Below are 20,884 nucleotides of genomic sequence, written 5' to 3' on the forward strand. Positions count from 1 at the left end.
CTGCCCCAGAGCTCAACTCATCAGTGCTACTCTCCTTTAGGGATGTCATTTTAAATTGGGGAATTGTTTTCCATCTGGAGGTATAAAAAGGGGAGTGCAGGCCCTTTTCTGGGGCTTAGGTGTGATGCAGGCAGAGGAAGGTGGGTGAGAAACTGCAGGGTTTCAGCTGCTGATGTTTGTTTGCTGCTGCCCAGGCTGTGGTGACGATGCCTGAGGCAGTGGTGTCGTTAATCGCCCTAAGTACTCCAGCTCCTCTGGTGTTCCTCCATCGTGAGCCCTTGTTAGACGGGAGCAAGGCAGAGCCTACTGGTGCCTGCAGCCCCTCCTGAGGAGCAACTCCTGGCTTCCCAGCACTGCTGGTTTTGGGGGGTGTTGTGCAGACTCCCCTCTCTTGAGTTACATTCTCTGGTGGGTCCTGATGGTAGGGGAGGCAGGGGTCCAGGGGGTGTCCCTACCGTCCCAGCACTAACCAGGCTCCCTGCCTGTCCTCTCCCTGCAGAGCGAGGAGGTGGCAGAGCAGCTGGTGGAGCTGGGCTTCTGTGGCTCCGGGGACGTGCTGCAGCGGGAGGAGTTCGAGGCCCAGGTGGCAGCGGCGGAGGCGCTGGCAGCAGCAGCACCCCAGAAGTAAGTGTCTACCTGCCTGTCCAGGAGCCTCCGGACACCTAAATAATGAAATAATGCACTTTAATACCTGGATCATACTTTCAGAGTTGTAGCTGAGAAATTTGTGTTGTCTAATGCTTTGGACTTCTGGGATTGATGGTTACAAGACAGGGAACATACCAACAGAAAAGGGGTGTTGTAAGAGAAGGAAAAATATCCTTTCTTTGCTGATCGGTTGTTAGGCTTGAGGACTGAGTTTATTGAGCAATGTAGTCTGGAGTTCCTTTCCTGTCAACAGCAATAGTTGACCAAGCTCCTCTGGGTCCCTTGCGAGCGTTTCCCTGGGTCAGGGAGACCTGGAGCACTCTCTCATTATGTAGGGTAGCTGCAGCAAATCACACAAAAGTCTACGAGAACTAGCACTTGGGAAGAGGTATAAATGGCTCAGACTGGATGACAGTCTCTTTGGATATAGTGACAAGGTCGCTATTCTTTTAGGTGGACTATTTTACTTCCATTTCCGAAAGCCTTTGAGGGGAGAGCTGGTTTATTCTCCAGTAGTCTCTTGACAAAGGAAATTCAAGCAGTGCTTGTGCAAGGTTTTTTTTAGGCTTTTGTTTGGCTTTGTTTTGACTTCTGCTGTCTCATGCTTGTTACAGCTTGTATAGCTATAGCATGCACTTCCACCAAAACTCACGCTGCACTGGGAATTCAGTGCTTTGCAATAAAGCTTTATCGTATCTTGTGACTGGTTCCCCCTGCCTTTTTATTTTTGCACCTTCTCCACTCTGTTTAACCAGCCTGCAAATCTTAAAACATTTAGCTGTTTACTTTTTTGATTTCTTCTTTTCTTTGCCTCTTGAGAAAAATAAATGAACGATAAATGAAATAGTAAACTTTTGTTGGTGCCTTGCTACAAGAAGCTAAATAATTGCAATACTTATTTTGTCAACATGGTTGGTGAATAGTAGAACTACTGAGCAGTCTTATTCTCCTGTGGTGCTTTTCCCTTTTCGTGCCACGGTGAAATTATTGTTTAATAATTTAACAGCATGTATCAAATGCCTTTCGTAGCATTTGTGGGCTGAGAACGTGTGCCATTTAGTTAAGCTATTGTCATACTTCATGTACAATCCTATATCAAACTTCTGTTTCAGGCATAAGGTGATTTTTTTTTTTAATCTAAAGAATTAACTGTTCATGTCACTATATGGAGAAACTGATTTTGCACAACCGAAGGCTTAATTATTTGCATAAAGACAAAAAGGATTGATTTTTTTCATTCATGTTTAGACTTGTAACATTCTGTGGCTCATGCCCAGGCATACTGTGCTGCCATATGCAGCTGGTGGTGACAGTGCTGATGACATCAGGAGAGTAAGAATTGATCTTAAATGGCTGACTGGTTGATCTTGTAGTGTTCCTGTAAAGTATGTTTCTAAACCACTGATAATTTTTAATTACTCTAGTGATGTTGTGTGTGGAGATAAGTGAAAATGAACTAAAGCCAGTGGACTCAGTGCAGTTCACTCTCCGTGATGTCTTGAGTGGGTATTCCATCCTACTGTCCTTTTTTGCTTGGTTATTCTTTGTTTAGTTTCCCATTAGTTTGTAGGTGGAGATGTCAGAGCTGGCTCACTGGGCCTACGATAACTGCGTTTTGTTGAGCACATTATCCAAAAGTCTGTGTCAGGAGTTTCTGCTCTCATGGCTTCTGAATTGGCTGCTTGCAAAAATATATCTGTGGTTTTCTCTGAGCAGAAAAAACTTTCTGTGATTTGGACTTGGCTGCACAGGTCCCAGGAACTGTCACTATTAACTTTGCCCAGATGATTTTTGCATGAGAGCAAACTCCGTAGGCAGGTGCCTTCAGGATTTCTGCTTTGATGCTTCTTTCCATCCCCCACCTACTGCCCTGGCACTGCTGTTCCGTACAAAAGGGTTGACAGGGTTATTTCCCATCCACAGTCATCTCCCCCATCAAAGAAAAACAAATGGGAGTCTTTTAAGTCAAAGCTGGGATACGTGGCTGGGATTCATACAGTGAGGGGTTATTTGGAACGAAACACAGAGGAGTTACCTGGTAAGTAACTTTTTGTGTTCTCTTTGGGAAACAAACTTGCATTTAATGGTTTTGGAAATCTCTGCAAGTGGCTGATATTCATAGCAATGGGGTTCCCACAGCCAGAATGCCTATAAACACACTAAGCTGTAAGAAATGGTCTACACCATTTGTATTGCACAACAACAGCTTCAAGCTCCAGTTGCTAAAAAGTACTAAAATAAGCCAACAGTGATAATATATATAGCCTCTGTTCCATTTCAGCTCCATGGTGTGCCACTGGGTATTATACATGGCTGCTGTGTTTGCTGTAGGCTTCTATAATTCCTGTTTTATTTTTAGGGTTTGTCTGTCAGTTGTCAAAAACACTTAATTTACACAGGCTGTATTAGTTGGCAACCTTCTGCTGCCATGACTTTTACTGCTGCAACTGTATCACAGAACAATCACAGAAACCTGTAATTTATTGGAAATGTAAAGCCTTACACAAAGATTAGTAACTGGGAAGTGTCCTTTTAGCTGCAACAAAATACTTGCAAGGATAATTCCTGTGGAGTAGCAGCAAATCAGCAGGAGAGAATTCAGTAGATGATTTAGAGCAGTAGCCAAGGTGAGCACAAAGAAGGTGGTCACTCTCAGGATACTTCTCTGTTTTTGTAGTTGTTGCTTAAATGTAGTGGTCAGGGTTTGCTCAAGAACTACATGGTGGTCTTCATGTGTAGGAAGGCTCACCTTGACTAATAATTGAAAAATTAGCTCCAGAGTAGCTACATGTTACACCACATTGCAAAACTGCTTCTGATCAGAAAGGCCAATATTTTCCTGCAAATGTCCAGAACAGTGGTGTGATTTTCCTCTGAATCCTTACTTTCGCCTTCTGAATGTTTTTTGCTTAGTTAAATGACATTATCAGTTAAGGCATGTACTTGGTAGGATTGGTAGGACTTCTTTTACAAATGGTAAAAATAAGTTGAGTACATGTTGCAAAAAATGGATTTGGGTGGGCAGGAGGCAGTGCATTTATTAACTCTCTTTGTGAAGCACTTAAACTTTTCTGGTCTTAGCATCGCATCTGAAGTCAAGTGAAAATTGATAGGGGAAAGTAAGTAGAAGTAAGACTAGTTCCTTTAAAATACTTTGTGCTTTTCCACAAAAAGGGACACCGTCAGAGGGTTAGGTTTGGGCTTTTTTTTTTGGTCAGAACAAAGAAACTGGATAATAAAAAACAGTGAACTTCAGACTTTGAGAGGCAGATAGAAGTACAATGTGCCATCTGTTCTTTATGACAAGGATGTATGTGTGTTTCTTTGGGATCTGAAATGAAGGGGCTTGAGTCCAGGGTTGTTTTTTATTTTCTTTAACAGAAGCAAATTGGAAATCAAGTTATTTTTGGTTTTTTGGTATTAGGTCATCTCTAAATGAGTGCAGGATTGTTTAGTCTTTCTTTTGTCCAGAGTGACAGAGATGGAAGAATCTCGCGTTCCTCGAAAGTGTCCTGTAACTGGCATAGTATTGATGTTTAAGAAGAACCATGATTTTTTTATCTCAGCTTGCACAGAATAAATAAAATCCTGGTTGACATCAGGACAGGAAACAATTTACTGTCAGTTGTCTCAGCTGGAAGTACAATATTGCCGTATGATGCTTTAAGCTCCTCTTTTAGAACAACCCGAGACAAAAGGTTTGTAACTGCCTCTGTATTTCAAAGCCTGGATCTGGGCTGTGTAGATTTCCTGACATCTTCATGGCACCCGTGCCCACGTTTTACTGTTCGATTACTGTGGCCTCTGCTTGTCAGGGAGCTACGCTGTGTTCACGTGGACGTGAAGTCACCTCTGAATGGCACGTGAGTGTTCCCTACCCCAAGAATTAGCCCTGAGCAACACCACTAAGGCTGTAAATCACTTCCATTTCTCCTTCTGCTGTTGTGATGCCCACGCTGGACAGTTGTCTCAGCCCGGTTGCTGTAGCTGTGGGCTGTCTCTGTGCAGGGAATGAGCAGGGCCTACAGGCAGAGCAGCGTGTCCGCAGTGGGAGGGATGCAGGGCTCGGTGCAGTACCTGCTGCCTCCAGCAGAGGCCTCCCTCCGCTTAAGATTGGCAGCCCTTGCGGTCTCGGTCTGACTGCTCACTGGGAGGAGCAGACTGTGATAAGGGGGGGAAACCCACCCCAAACAAAAGACCTGGAACCCTCCATTAAGGCTTTCCCCTGGAGGAAGGGCTGCTACTTCCACGCAGAGTGTCGGGGCTGTGTCACTCAGGCAGGGGTTAGAAATGCTGCGGAGCTGCCTCTATGCAGGGATATTTACAGCTGTGTCCTGGGAAATGCAGAAATGTCCAGCTACAAGCTGCTCTGGAATGGAGTGATGAATATTTATCCTCTGAAATTGGTCCATTTCATGTGTAAAATAGCCATTGGTTTGGTTTTTTTTTTTTGGCCTAGGAGGAGCACGAGAGTGAGGAGTTAGCCTGTCAGCCAGGACGCGTGCCTGAGAAGGGGAGGGTATGCAGCACCACTCATTTCTGGGGCTTAAAGCCACCAGCGCTGGCATTTGGAGCAGTGACAGGAACCCAGTAATAATTCTTCTGTGCAAACAGACCAGTTAGTCTCACCTCTGTCCCTGGGAAGGTGATGGAGAGACTCATACTAGATGTCATCTCCAAACAAGTTGAAGAGTGGGGGGTTATTGGAAGTGGGCAACACGGGTTTACCAAGGGTAAATCATGTATGACCAATCTGATAGCCTTCTATGATGCCATCACGCTGGACAGTTGTCTCAGCCCGGTTGCTGTAGCTGTGGGCTGTCTCTGTGCAGGGAATGAGCAGGGCCTACAGGCAGAGCAGCGTGTCCGCAGTGGGAGGGATGCAGGGCTCGGTGCAGTACCTGCTGCCTCCAGCAGAGGCCTCCCTCCGCTTAAGATTGGCAGCCCTTGCGGTCTCGGTCTGACTGCTCACTGGGAGGAGCAGACTGTGATAAGGGGGGGAAACCCACCCCAAACAAAAGACCTGGAACCCTCCATTAAGGCTTTCCCCTGGAGGAAGGGCTGCTACTTCCACGCAGAGTGTCGGGGCTGTGTCACTCAGGCAGGGGTTAGAAATGCTGCGGAGCTGCCTCTATGCAGGGATATTTACAGCTGTGTCCTGGGAAATGCAGAAATGTCCAGCTACAAGCTGCTCTGGAATGGAGTGATGAATATTTATCCTCTGAAATTGGTCCATTTCATGTGTAAAATAGCCATTGGTTTGGTTTTTTTTTTTTGGCCTAGGAGGAGCACGAGAGTGAGGAGTTAGCCTGTCAGCCAGGACGCGTGCCTGAGAAGGGGAGGGTATGCAGCACCACTCATTTCTGGGGCTTAAAGCCACCAGCGCTGGCATTTGGAGCAGTGACAGGAACCCAGTAATAATTCTTCTGTGCAAACGCGGCTGAGAGCGGAACAGCAAATGGCAAAACTGGGCTGTGCTCCTGGGTGGTAGAAAACCTGGATTTAAGTTTCATCAGCCAGAGGAGGCAATGAAACCCTGGTGCCAGCCATCCTGGGAGCATGGGTTGAGCCTTTGTCAGGTGTTAGCGTCTTCTCTTTTATCTTTTGCATAGTGTGATTCGGGAGGTACCTTACAGACTGCCCTTTATCAGAGGGAGCAGAAAATGAAGCAGAAGGGGGAGCTCATTTCATTTCTACAAACTCTAGGCTGGAGACAGTTGCAGAGCAGTTTGTTTCCAAATGTTCTGTAGGTGTCCTGCCAAGCACAGTTAACTTGAACCTGTCTCTCTTTGGCACCTGATATCTTTTTGCTGCTGCTCCTCTGATCCTTTACACAGGAGGTGTGGGCTCAGAAGCATCTCTGTCTACTGGACCTGTTTTTATGCATACAAATGTTTCTCTTAGAAAAGCAATCAGGTCTAATTAAAATTTATTCCTTTTACAAACCATATGGAAAACAGGTGTTTTGATACATGGGTCAGTAGTAGGTCTTTGGCTGTCCTCGTTTTCTTTAACATACTCTTAAGCAGGTGACTAAAAAGAAACATGGGAAGTGAGGGAGGGAATGTTGGGTGGGTTTTTTTTGGTTGTTTTGTTTTTTAAGTATTGCTTTGGATTTTGGTGTTGCAGGTGATCCCACTGAATTATAATGGCTAGAGCTTAACTTCAGGACTCTGCACTAAATGGTAGCCTAATTCCTTTAATGTATTTCGATGACTGGAGATGCAGGAAATGCCACATCCCAAAGCAATTATACGTCTATAATGTTAAATGCAGCATCTTTAAAACAAAGTAATTGGCTAGGGGTTTTCACATGTGTGTGCATATGGTCTAAAGGCTTTTCTTATGTACAGAAAGAAAAGAGAAATCTGCTGAAAGCAAGCCTTTGTTCAGTATCTAGGATTTGAATTTGCAGTTTGATTCTTCCTTCAGATCTCTCTGGTTCTTGTGCTAGAGTGGCTCTGTACCCAGTGCAGGGCTCATGCACTCTGCTGGGACCACGGGGAAGACTCTTGACAGTTAAACGATAACCTGTGGCTTGAAATTTCTTTGAGAGTACTTTCTTTTTATGAATCAGGTTGTGGCTGAGTGTTACATGGATACTCCTTCAGAGGGGGGATGAATCTGTTCATTCTGGAAGGAGTGTAGGAAGTGACATCTTAATACACGTAAGGATCTTGGAGGAAAGTGGCATGATTTTAGTCTCTGCTTTTTTCATTTTAGCTCATAAATTAGTTTTAACTTTGGCACGGACTGTACCCTTGCTGAGGAGAGAAGGGGGAAAGGTACAGTCTGTAGTTGCGAGTGCATCAGACTGCTTCACTGGAAGCATGTGGGGGAGTGTGTGATGCCCTTGGTTTGTTGGGTGGGCCAGTGTTTTACAGCCAAGGTTAGATTAGAGGAATAGCAGTTTTAAACACATGTGGCTTTTTAGGTAGCATTAAAAATACGGAGTGAACCTACTCGTTCCTAGGCTGAAATGCTGAAAGGCACTGAAGGCAGCTGGGTTCCCCGTTTCCAGTGAATTAACCTCTTAATTTCCTCTGAGGCTATGAAGAACCAAGTCCCTGTGGATGCGGTAGAGCCACTCCTGGTTTTGTCCCCTGTCTAATCTCCCCCAGAGCTATTACTGAGCTCTAATAGAATTTTTTTCTGTGATGTTGTGGAAAAAGTATGGTTAATTAAATTTCATATCAACGTGCCTCTGCCCCTTTAGCACTTGCTGGGACTAGAGGCCAAACAGCTTGAGTCATGTGGCTGACAGTCTGCTTTTTGGCTCAACCAGAATGAGTAAGAATTGGAGAATGTGCAAGAAAATCCATGGCAGGAATATCTTAAAGCTTTTATTTTCTTCCCCCTTTTTATAAGCCCATAATGTATAGATAACATTTAGATTGATATCAGTGTTGGAAGGCTTCTCTCAGCTGAATTTTTTGAAGCTTGCACATGTCTTGGTAATTCAAGATTGGGTAAACAGAGCAAACTGGAACAGTCTTAAGAATGTTTCATGGTGGCCCTTCTGGCCCAGGAAAACAGCTTTTTTGGACATCTTCCTGTTCTCTCTGTGTTTCTCTCCTCTGTCTCCACACCCTCCCTTGGAGTCTTTTAAACCAGTACCTTAGTGGGAAGGGGAGGATGACCCATTCCTGACCCTAAACCTGATAGCAGGATCGAGACCAGGTTTTTCCCCTCTCAATTTTTATTGCTTGTTCTACTGTTAAAATAGCAGCATATTTTTCTCAACAGTTCAGTGTGAAGTGGCACTTTCTCAGACTAATAAAGGAAAGAGACAAATGCAACTCCCACTCTTGTTGGAAGACAGACTCATTGACAGTTTGCTGATGATATAGAGATCTGGTAGTTCTTTCTGCTTCTGCCATGATTTCACTCCTCAGATCCAGCCATAGAAAGGAGTGGGCTTGAGAATTGCCTCTTACCCACAAAGTGATTTTGTAGAAAATGCTAGGAGATGAATTAGTTGGTTAAATTTTAAAATTGTACTAATTGGTAGCATCAGCGCTAGGTGCTGATAATCCTGGACTCTTTCCCTTCTGATAGATAAAACTTTTCTGCATTTTCTGTTATATCTTGCCACCTACATCTGTCTCTTGGCTAGCATTTTCCACACTCTTATCAACTCACTCTCTCTTTAGGAAAATAAAACCTCTGCCACCTACCTCCAGTCTTTGCTTTTGTGTGAATAGCAACTCTGAATCTGTAGATGGTCATGTAACCATAGTACCACTTTTTTCTTTCCTTGTATGTTCTGGTGAGGAAATAGATAATTGCTGACACTTTATTGACAATGCTTATTTTGGTTTAATTAGCCCCAGGTTGAGTGGGATAAAGGCAGGAACCCGTAACCTTCATGGGGATTCCATAGACATAAGTAGACTCTTGAATTAGCTCCAGTCGGTAGTTCTGGGCTTTCCCCCAACTTGTGATGGCTACATACTCAAATGAAAAAGACACGGAAGACAATCTGAGACTGTAGAGATCAGTTCAGTGACCATTTCCCTTGTGTGTCTAACACCATAGGAAATCGGTGGGCCAAGTGGGGTCTTCAGCATAAACCTCTTGAACAGATAAACCAAAAACTTCCTTTCTTGAGGGTGGCCTAGGAGACATTTGGGTCATCACAAGCAAGAAAATGATGGATCTTTGTTTCCCTTAACAGACTTCTCCTGGTTGTGTTCAATGTATGAAGTCAGATGCTGTGAGAAATGTATGTGAAATTTCCTAAACCTGGCAGGGAAACAAAAACATTTACAGGGATATGTTTGGCTGAAGATGTAACATTTAGGTATACATACATCAAGGTATACTAACACTGGACATGTGAGTGCTGGAAGTTTTGGGTTGTTTACTGCCTTTGGTCCTTCAGCAGTCAGGTGGTGAGGCTGAAGGAAGGAGAGAAGCTTCCATGGCTGCAGGCAAGGACAGTACATTGTCTGTTTTAAATTGTCTAGTCCGGAATTGGCAAAACTGGAAGAACAAAATTTCTCTGTCTTTCTATCCATCACTGGGCAGAATTTTAAGATGCAATAAGGTCTGTCTTTTGTGGTTGGTTTTTTTTTGTTGTTGTTTTCTAAATTTATTTTTAAGTGGTACAGTGAGGAACAATTTGATGGGTCACATGATTTCTGGCTGATATTTCACAGCAAGAAGTGTATGTATGTGCTTTTCAGCAACTCAAAATATGACATGGAAAGAAAAAGGCAGGGCGTCCAGCCTTGACTATGTAGGCTTCTGAAAAAGCTACGTAGCTGAACAAATACAAACAATTCAAATTTTGAGCGAATATTCATATCTTGGGGACCATTCAGTTCACTGTGTGTTAAAGTTGTCCTCCAAGTAGCACACAAAAAAACAGAGCAGTTTTTGATGATTCCAAGTGTTACGTCCTTAATGTTCCTAATACGATATTAAATGGTTTTTTGAAGAGGTCCAGGTGTGTTTGGGTAGGTTTCTATTCTGGGTGGTGAATTTGTTACACTAATAGAGATGTTTTTTCACCTGGAAGTGTGTTGCAATAATCAACATTCTTCACTTCAGAATAAATTGGTCCTCAGCTTTTTACTTTTTTTTAATTTTTTTTTATTTTTTTTTAAATTGTGGATAGTTTGGGGAAAATATTTGGAATAAATAAATGAAATGTGTTTAAGTAGGTGCTGAAAAGTATTTCCTTTCTAGAGTGATGATTTGTTATTTAACTAGTAATCTTCAAGTAAATGAAACCGGAGTCCGGGAAATGGATTTTCCTGTGGATTCCTGCAGTTCATAATCTGCTGGTTCAGATTTCTTTTGGACAAGATAGATATTAAAAAAGTGCAAACGCTACCTAAGGTGAGCTAAATACCTAGAAAAGAAAAATGTTTTTAAAAGAATTTGATATCTATTTCCCTTTGGTATAGCTTTGCCTAAGGCAGGGATGCTCAAACGTCTGCACCTTCTTCCAGCTTCTTCCCACTAATGTGCCATATGAACACACATCTTCAAAGCGCTGAAATTTGGGTGTTCTATATTAAGTGAAAAACAAAGCAGCTTTCCTCCTCTGAAGTATATCAAGGATTGCAATCTTTTGCAAAACGGGAGTTCTGAGCTGAAATATTTCTCTGCAACAAAGTAAAGTGAGAACCACAGTCCCACACTAAGGACTAGACAGAACTTTCTGCCTGGCCACCTCCAACACAGTGAATGGCAAGGGGTGAAAAAGGTCTCGTTGGGAGCTCTGTTGTGGTAAAGAAGCAGCTTTCACAAGTACATGTACAGGAGCTAAAGATCTGCCAAAGCTACTTGCTTAAATGTTTCAATGTCTGGCTGTCTTGGCTGTGCAAACCCTGAATTTCTTTGGAGTGCAAATCTACTGAAGGATAGCAGCGGTTCATGTTGAGACATTTTGATGCGTAAAGCTTGACAGTGTGTTTGCACTCCTCTTGTGTGGGAGCTGGCACTCACTTGGGGCACATCCTTGTGAAGTGGTAGTAGCCAGCATCACTGGTTTCCTACTGAACAGCTTCCTGCCCTGAGAATTCAGTCTGTTGGTTAGTGCTGCCTACTGGAAGAGGAATTGCATTGTATTTTCATGTGTCTTCCAGACATAGAAAGCATCTCTTAATGCAGCAAGCCTTTGCAGCGTGTTTGTCTCGTTCATCTTCTAGGATCTGATTCTGCTCTGAGATGCTCTGGTGTGTTTCTTTGAACTGTATGTGTCTGAGTGGATGCTAACAAGGCCACATTTTTCTCTGGCTTACGCCCCTGTAGAGGCTTGCAGAGTTGGTGGGAACAGCATGAACTGTCAGCTGGGACTGGTTCATGTGTGGACGATGAGTGTACCAAAATATACAGTAACATCAAAATGGAGACTGTTCTGTTAGTCTCTGTAGTCTCTTACGGCACACCATGCTCCACAAATACACTCTATTTTCACATAGTATTGTTGTCTACACTCCAGATGAAGTACCTGAATCATCACAGAATTCAGTATGTTAGTTTACAAAAGGCAAATTATAACTATCTGCTTATCCAAGATTTAGCTGTGTGTGAGCTTCTCTTAAGCCAGCATCAGGTTTGGCACCAGCACATGGATTCTTACCTTTAAGCTTAGTAAAAGAACAAGGGTACTATGATGAACGGTTTTAAAATTAAACACAACACTTGCTGTTAAAGCTGTTTGGAATAAAAACAAAGCAGGAAAACAGCAGCTGGGACACGTGTAAAACCTTGAACTGTAGTAGACAAGAGCTGGTAGTAGGTGGTTTAAGAGCTCTAATGATCTCAAGTTTTGTGTGGCTTTCCACACAGACCAGTGTGAGGAGAATTTTCTCTAGTGCTTTGGGGGCTAGATTTTCCCCTGCTTTATGAATTGTGCCGTACAGAGGCTCTCTGCAACGCTCTGGCAGGGCATGTGCTGCTTTTTGAGCACTAGCAGGCCTACCATCGCTGCTGAAGAGTGGAACAGCATCAGCTTTCTCCCGAGCCGAGGTAGAGGGGCTTTGTGTTACAGCTGGATTCTTCCTCCCCACACATCCCATGGAATTTTGCCTAGTCATGTTGCTTTCCATTGTCTTGTCACTATTGTTGTTTTTCCTTTTGAACCCAGGCAAGGATTGTGTTTAAAGATAGTTTCTGCCTGGTGTTGTGTTAAAAGCCCGGTATCTCAGTGTGCCCTTTTCAGTGAAGACAGGAGGTAATTGAGGGATTTAAATCTTTGGGGTTTAGGGAATAAATCTGTCATTTCCAAACACTTTACATTTTTCTTTGAATTACGTCAAAGCCACATTCCCTGCTACCTTTTTTCGTAAATAAAGAAAAGAAGCTGTCTGTGGTATTAATGCTGTACTTCTCTTCTAGCAAGGTAACTAAAATTCCAAAATGTTTGTAGCTTATTTCTTCTGTGTTCATAATATTTTTTCAGTTATGGTATTTGCAGGCTATAATTGTACGTTTTTTTTGAATTGCAGTTCGGTTTGGTAACTGGAAAGCAATGAGGCATGAATGTCCATGTTACATCAGGATAATAAATTTGTGAATAGCTGAGTTGCACATTCTTTGGACTCTTAAGGATGTGGTACGCAGCGGCCAGCCAGTTCTTTGTTTTAGGTTAGCTTTGAAATAACAATCTAAAACTTGTATGAAAACAATTAAAACAAACAAACATGACTGACATGGAAGTAGTTGCAACAGCCCAGACTGTGTATCATATTGTAGAGAGCTCTCTCCTGAATTATAATGGTCAGTTTGAAGCTCATTATTTCATCTGTGAAGGTAGACATTGTTTTTTTTCCCACCGTAGACATCTGTTTATATTTTTCTGCATCGATCGTCTTTTGGCCTTATATTATCCAGCCATGAAGTTTCATGAGATCATTCTAGCTTGTTGTTAGTGTCATCTCTACACTGAATAATTTCTGATTATCATCAAGCTTTCTGTCCTAATTCCTCCTCCCTTTTTCCCCAGGTTTAACAGCACAATGCCAGCCAGCAACCTACTGTTGTCCCTTTGTTTATAAGATAAAAAAATAGAGGGTAGAAGTAAATGATCAATTTTTGACACAGTTATCCTAGAAAGGGCCTTTCAGTGTACTCCACTAGCAGTTTGTTTCCTTAGAAGGCTTCAGTCATAAGCTTTCAAAAATCCGCGTACGCTGTGTCAAACAGCTCGTCTTTATGCCCGTATTTGTTGCTGCTTCAGAGAACTCTCAGGTTTGTAAGGCAGGATTCCCTCACAGCAGCTGTTTTGCCAAGGAGAAACCTACTGCTCCAGTTACCTGCAATAACCTGCCTTTGGAATGTGCTTGAAAGTGAGGAGAAGCCTGGGGAATAATTGGAAATGCTCTGCGCTCTCACTTGGGGATCCAGGGGATTGTCTGTAGTACCAGTAGCAGCTAGAGAAGACCCTGGTCTTGGCTGGAGCCTCTTGCAGTGTTCTGGCTTGAAGTGGCTGCAAAATTGGCTTATTTTGTTATCTGAGAGCTTTTTTTATTATAGGGAGAATCATCCAAATTTGGAGATGTGAAGGTGGTGAGTGAAAGCTTTAGTTGTAGTAGTTGGTATGTTGAAGGAAGGCCGTTACAGCTTAAAAGAGAATAATCAAAGGCAAAGATGAAAACAGTGTGCTTTATTAGTATATGGAGTATACCGAAGCATACACCTTGAATAACAACATAAACTAGTGATTTTCAGGTGTCAGGTGATGTTTTTCCATTGTTCTTTCATTACAGATTACGGTGGGAAAGATGTGTTCTTTTTCTGGCAGCGAAGATGGGCAATGGTATTGAAAAATGTGCTGGAAACAAGTGACAAATGTTCCCAAGCAGTATCGTGAAGTCCGTGTACTCTCCGGAGTCCAAGAGTAGTCTGTAATGAAGTGATGGAGTTTATGGCATCCATCATTAAAAGCTGCTTCTATCCTGCCTCCATGGGGGGATAGTAAATACTGCATTTTTTAGGGAGAGGCAAAGAATTGCAGATTAGTGAGTGTTTACATAGGAATGTGTATAACTGGTCACAGAATAAGTAGTAAAACACCTGGAAAATCGTAACAAGGTTTTGACAAAGTACAAGTTGTGTGTCCTTAATCTCTTGCCACTCTTCATACACTTTGCTAAGAGGGCAAGAAGAGAAACGGTCTGACACAATGCGCTCAAACTTTCCACATGCCTTTGACAGTAATTCTCCCTGAGGTTAGGAAAGTAAGAGACTGTCTTGATATGCATTAAAACAGCTTAAAAAAGCCAAAGGTGTAAGCAGCATCTTGAAGCAGCGTGGTGGCTCAGACCTTCTTCCTCAGATCAATGTTATTTATGTTAAAGGTTAAAATACTTCTGAGGAATTTAACTAGACTATATGGAGCTGACTGGTGAAATTCAGTCCTGAAAAATGCCAAGTTGCAGGCAGCAGCAGAAATATTTCTCCAGTCCTAAAAGAAAGACAAAAGGAGAAGGCTAGAAATTTTGAAGATACCCTTAGCTGCCGTACATATCAATTAGCCTTGCTGAAGGCGCAACTTGTCACTAGATCTACTAGATGGTGCAATTAACTATGTGAGAAATGGGCTGAGTTTTACTTCAGCTAACTGAAATATTTTTGTTAGTATGTCTGTATTGACGGAGGAGGCCTGGTGATGGTGGAGCCTCACCCATTGTACCAAACTAATCCTTAGAAGCACCCTGGGGCTGTCCAGGGGTCCTGGTCTACGGGAAGTCATCCAGGTGAAGAGAGCCAGGCCATGGCAGACTGACAAGTGGACAAAGGACTGTGAAGACTGACAAGTGGATGAAGGTCATCTAGAGGGTGGCTAATGAAGATGAGGATACGACCACCAGGGTGCTCCTAACTACTAACACTGGACAGTAGATGATAGCAAAGACTGTGAAATAACGTGTAGCTAATCAACTAATCAAAGGTGTGTTTAGGATAATGATTTTGTAGAGTAAGAGGGTATGCCTTGTAAGGTAAAAAGGTGTAAACTAGATCTGTAATAGGTCAGGCAGTCGGGAAGAATGTGAGCTCCAACTTCCCAGCCCATGAGAAGAGAGACAGTAACTCAGGCAGCCGGGATAAGGGTATAAAATATCAAAAAGCTAAAGGGTTGGTGTGCCTCTGCTTTGAGATGCACCTGATTCAGTGCTGTTTCGTATAATAAATTTTTATACCTTTGCTTTGGCAATTTTGTCCTTTTTAAATTCTAAGTGTGAGCCGGTGTTTCTCACAACTATATGGTGTGAGATACAGATAGCGTTTATAGATTTAAGTTCCTTAGTATGGGGTCCAGGCACTGACTGAAGTCAACGAATGGTGTGGTATTTCTGCACAAATGACAGGAGTAAAAAGAGGTTGTTTGGGAGAGTGTTTGTGCTCTTCCATATTAGGGAGTCACGTGATGGGCCATACTTTATCTGCTCTTAAAAGAAATAAGTTCTAGGTTGTTGATTAAAAATAATGATGCTAATAAAAAGTTACAGCCTTTGTTGGTAAAGTGAGTTAGCTTTGCTGCCCTGCGTCGAAGTTAACCTTAAAGCTTCTAGAGTGCACTTCAATCTAAAGAGTGTGTGCAGAACGCATGAAGCCTTTTGCGGGAGGGGAAGGATACCTGTCTGTAGTAGCCAAAGGAGCAGTAGGGGTGTGTGAAAAGATTGGCTCACGTCTGGGTGGAGAGATTGGGTCACTTTTCTCCTTCTGTACTTCACTAAAGGCCTTCACTGAAAATGCGCACTCAAATTTCCTTAAATTCAGTCCAGATACTTCGTAATTTTAGGGAAAAAAGTGTTTAGTGGAAATGGGGCAGTATTTTAGAAGAAAAACCTTTACAGCCAGTGTGTAGCCTTCCCCCTGACGTGTTCTTTCAGGTTAGGTGCCTGCGTGCAGTGGGGTGGGTACTCTCCCTGAATACAAAAAGAAGCAGGACTGAAATTTCTCGATGCTTTTCCGGGAACATCTTGCCAGTAATGGGCCTTTTACTTTTGTTTTCCCTGCGCACTGATTGTTTTCATTTCAGCTTCTGTATGGAATTGTAAAACATTTTGGGCTACACAATAATATCACATTACAATGCAGCAAGAGTTTTTAAACCACCCCAGTCCCTTCCCTTTGCAAGGGCTCCTGAAAGAATGTCCTGTTATGTTAGCCATTTAACAAAAATACCAGCTGCTATCAAGCTGCTTTTCTACACTTAGTCACTATAACCAAATTGTGTGAACTATAATATCACTCCCCAGGCTATTATGTACTTAATTGGTAACACCCTTTTACAAACAGCTCAGGAGTAAAGGAAATGTTTTTAAACAGCGTAATATGTAACACGGCAACATGTGATTAAAATTGAGTATGTTATCTCTCTTGGTATTTTATTACTGCAGGTGCATGAGAGCCACTGGTCAGAGGCATGCTATGGCCAACAATGCAGTTAATTGAAGCTATTGTATTTATACACCTGCACTCACAAAAGATCCTGCGTGTAAATAGAGGATGCCAGAGAGGAGAATCAAGGAAAAGGCTCTGAGTGAGCTGACATTATAAATTAATCACTTGCTTCGGGGAAATATTGCAGAAGGGTACAAACAGTTCTTAAAACAACTTGATTGTTACCCCAGGTGCAAGTGTTGAAGGTATTTAAAGGGTATTTACAGATAAACATCCACAGCAGCAGAGGTTGAGGGGCTGTGTTAATTGTAGTAATGGTGCAATTCTCCTTAATGAAGAGAGCAGAAGTCTTGGATTAATGTTGATTATTTTGCAAGCATCTTGCTGACTGGCATGTGGAAGTTCTTACTGTGGAGACGGGCCAGAGCCACAGCACTACCCTGCGTGCGAAGAGACGGGCCCTCCTGGCGAGCGTGGCTGGAGCCATGTCAGTGCTGAGGGTGCTGCAGGCCTGTGGCCTGGCCAGGCCGTGCTGGGTGCGTTGGAGGGAAGCTGGTGGTGAGTCACACCTCGCGGCTGGTGCCAGCCCCGTGCTACGCGCGGCCCTTGGCGGGGATGGCATGGCCTGTGTTTGCCTGGTTCCAACACTGCGCTCTTCTCAGGGCTGCGGTGAGTGGGTTTGGGCAGGAGCTGTGTTGTGCCCTCAGTACGCCCCTCCTGTGTTCCAAGGGAAAGCTGGTTTTTTTGTATTTCCAAGAACTACTCCAACAGCTATAGACTGTTTTTTTTTTTTTTTCTTTCTTTTTATGAAAAGGTTAAGGATGTGGTGGGAGAAAGTAGATAATTAATGTGATTTGAGATAACTTGCTGCATTTTTGTCAGATGTGTAACTAGTGTAACGGGCGGGTTTTCTAGAAGAAAACATTCCATAGTAGCATAATGGTTTCTGTAGACACAAGTGAGATACTATGTGTGTGCCACATTATAGCATTAGACTTCAAGCCCTGTAAGTACTCCCACAGACTTAATTAAGTGCTTTCTAGTTAATTAAGTACTTAAATTGAGTATGTGTCTGAGAAGTAACAGTATTGCATGCTGAGTCACTGTTTTTAGAGAGAAGAGGGTCTTGTCTGAGTGGTACAAGGCAGATGACACTTTAGTTGCCAGATTTTGCATTGCTAGCCACAAAAATCTACAGCTGTGGTTCTTGGAACGGTGGTGGGTCATGGCTTAAATGCTTTTGTTTGGGAGAGCAGTGATGGTACAGTGGTATCCAGTGTCTCTCCGTGTCTGAGGTCTAGGAAGTGGTACAGGTGACAGAGCAGGTCTTTGGGAAGATGCTGTGCAGAAGAGCCACCACGAGGCATTCATCACTAGCACTAGCTTCCGTGCAAAGGGGGAAAACAGTGCAAACAGCCATGTGGATATTTGGCAGTTGCTTAAAACTTCAAATGTTCATTGTCTTTCCTCATATGACTTTGAGTATCTTTCATAACTTCTGATCTGTGAGGTTTTTGTTGTTTTGATTTGGGATTGGTGTTTTTTGGTTTGGGTTTTTTTGTTGTTGTTCGTTGTTTTTTTTTTTTTTTTTAGTTAAAATTAAAGCACAGTGGGTTTACCACATTAAAGGTTAAAGATTTTAACAAAAGTTGGAGAGAGTTGCCTAATTTTGCAATCAGGGCATCAAAGCTGTACGTTGTTAGTGTAGAAGAATGAAGGCAAAGTGCAGGGTTATTACTTGCAAATAGATTAAGTAAGGTTTGTTTTTGATTGGACCCTTTATCATTCTTAAAAATTAATGAAATACTTCTGAAAGACAAAATAGATCTTATATCAAATTTATTTCTACAAATCCGCTATCTGGACGTAATTAAAGTATTTTGGATTTAAAACTGCTTTTTCTGTTTAGCTAGAAGAAGTGCAGCAGCAGAACTGGACAGGTCAGGGCATTGCCCTGTGCTTCCACAGGTTTCGTAGTGCAGCCTCGAGTATTCCAGTGCTCCCAAGTCCAAACCACAAGTGTATCCTCGTGTGCAAGATTTAAGCCAGCGAAGCTGTTGATTACTGTGCTAGTACTTAGCGTTTACTTGATTGAAGGTTCTGCTCAGCGATTATTTTGAAGCTGCAGCACTTGGAATGACTTCTTGGTTTCGTTTGAAAATTTTGCTGATCTTCTACCTGAAACCTATTCTTAAAATTATATTCTGTGTCTCATCTCCTTAATATATTGCTCTCTGTATCATAGAACATGGACTTACTTGATTCATTTTCCAGAAAAACTGGCAGATTGATCTCACCTGAATTACAGAAACGTATTTCAGATAGTTGGGTGTTTTTAAAGAAAAAAAAACAAACCAACTCCCAAGCTTTTTGTCTGTGCACTTCTTTGGTTTTGCTTTTTATTTGAGCCACACCTTTAAATAACCATACTGAAGCCTTCTAGAAACAGTGTTAAGTAGATTTTGCGCTCTTCTAATGAGATCTTCAGGCCAAATTTTTTGATTGCTATGTTAATATAGTGCCAGAAATGGAGTTAGTTGCAGGTACAAGCTGACAACAGTCCCTGCATCTGTTTTTCATTCCTGGGCACAAAGTTACTCTTTGTGTTACTCACAAAGACAGTTCACCTCAAACCAGGAGGTTTGTTTGAAACTTTGCACTCTATTTTATAAATATACAGGGTGGTTAGACAATTTGTTTTGTCATTGAACTACAGAAAGAGGTCAAGGAGGTTAATACAATATTTGCATTCAAGTTGGAATAATCAAGGGCAAGGGTGTGACAGTTCTTATGGATGAATCCTGCTGTGCACACAAATCTCTGGTGCTGTAGTGTAGGACATAATAAAGCCGCGTCTGAGGAACGGTGGCTGATTCCATTTGGAGCACTTCTAGCCAGAGTTGTATAACTACATTACCTGTGCTGCTCAGGGTGCTGCTTCCTTTGAGTGGAACAAAACTATTTTCTTTCCAGTGTTTGCCACGTTAACTCACCCACAGTGGCTACAGACGGGTTCTTTCTGTGGTCCTTCTCGCTTCTGGAGTGGTGCGCTGGGGGAAGAGTTTGTGTTCATCTTGAGCCTCAGGGGAGAGGGCACAGTGAAATTTTGCTTTGTGTGCTGTGGCAACCCTAAGAATTAAAAGCAGCTTAATGCCCAATGAGGCAGAAACTCGTGGGACTTCAGAAAAAGGCTATGCAAATCTCACACATGGTGAACTGATGCGTATCAAGGGGAGTTTGTGTACTTCTGAGAACTCCATCTGTCTTTTGGTGAAATGGCTTGTGGACCTACAAGCTCAGAGTTATAAACTGACTTATCTCCAGATGCATAGCCCTTGCTTGTTGATGTGTGTTATGAGGCGGAGGAGTTTGTTTTCAGAGGAAGCACAAGACTGTGTGTTAGTGCAGGATGGCCCTGGAGCTTCCAAGGGAGAAGGCTGATGTCCTCTGGTGGTGGTGTGTGACTGAGCTACCCAAAGTCCAGATGTTTGTGTAGCCTGTGCCTTGTCTGCGCAGGTACGACACTGTGTCATTGAAAGGAGCCTGCCTTCTGGTTCCCAGGGGTGTATGAACAGTGAGGTGTCACCCTGCCAGCTTGGTTTGTATGTGGCTGATGTTCCAGCAGAGAGCCAAAACAGACCGGGTTTGCAGGTTTGTAGCCCTGACTTATTGTGACAAAGATAGGCTTGTCAGAGGAATAAAACATCTTCAGTTGCACAGCCCAAAAGCATTTCTGATGTGCTAGAATATGATCTAAACCTTAAAACATTTATATTTGTCCTTAGCCTGAAAAATATTCCTGTGCTGTACTTTACTTTTTCCCTTGCACCTGCATTTCACTATGGAAAATATTTAGTTTAGTGAAAAAATGTTGTCATGGCTTATGCACTGAAAAGCAGAACAGTTTCTTATAAAATCTGCCTTGAGACCATGAGCTCAAGCCAAAATCTCGACGCATTATGATGCGATATCACTGCAAGAGGAAAATAGCGTTAGGTGCAAAGTCCTGAAAAGAGTTGTGGAAAATGGAAGGTGGGAGGTGAATAAGACTAATAATAAGTACTGATTTAAACTGTGGTGGGTGTCAATAAGGGAACAAATATTTTTCATTAAAACTTCCAAAACTAAGAGCTGTAAAATCTTAGCTCTGTATTTGATGGAATCTGTTTGCTTAGCTTTTACTTAATTTTTATGCAAACATAAAGTCCCAAAACCAATAATTACAATCATAGAATCATCTGGGTTGGAAGGTCATCTAGTCTGACCCCCCCACAGTCAGCAGGGACACCCCCGACTAGACCAGGTTGCCCAGGGCCTTGTCCTTGAATATCTCCAGGGATGGGGCCTCAACCATCCCCCTGGGCAACCTGTT

At 42.7% G+C, this 20,884-nt stretch overlaps 1 protein-coding gene across 1 annotated transcript in view; it reads left to right on the forward strand.

Annotated features, from left to right (window-relative positions):
- LOC106885834 (chromosome unknown open reading frame, human C4orf22) overlaps window positions 1-20,884 on the forward strand; it is a 200,254-nt gene that overhangs the window by 2,952 nt on the left and 176,418 nt on the right. Inside the window, exon 2 of the mRNA XM_014938338.1 lies at window positions 500-624. Within this exon, the coding sequence (XP_014793824.1) occupies window positions 500-624 (125 nt within the window). The remainder of the gene's footprint in view (window positions 1-499; window positions 625-20,884) is intronic.

Source organism: Calidris pugnax, unplaced genomic scaffold (assembly GCF_001431845.1).
Source record: "Calidris pugnax isolate Ruff unplaced genomic scaffold, ASM143184v1 scaffold72, whole genome shotgun sequence".
Taxonomy (NCBI): domain Eukaryota; kingdom Metazoa; phylum Chordata; class Aves; order Charadriiformes; family Scolopacidae; genus Calidris; species Calidris pugnax.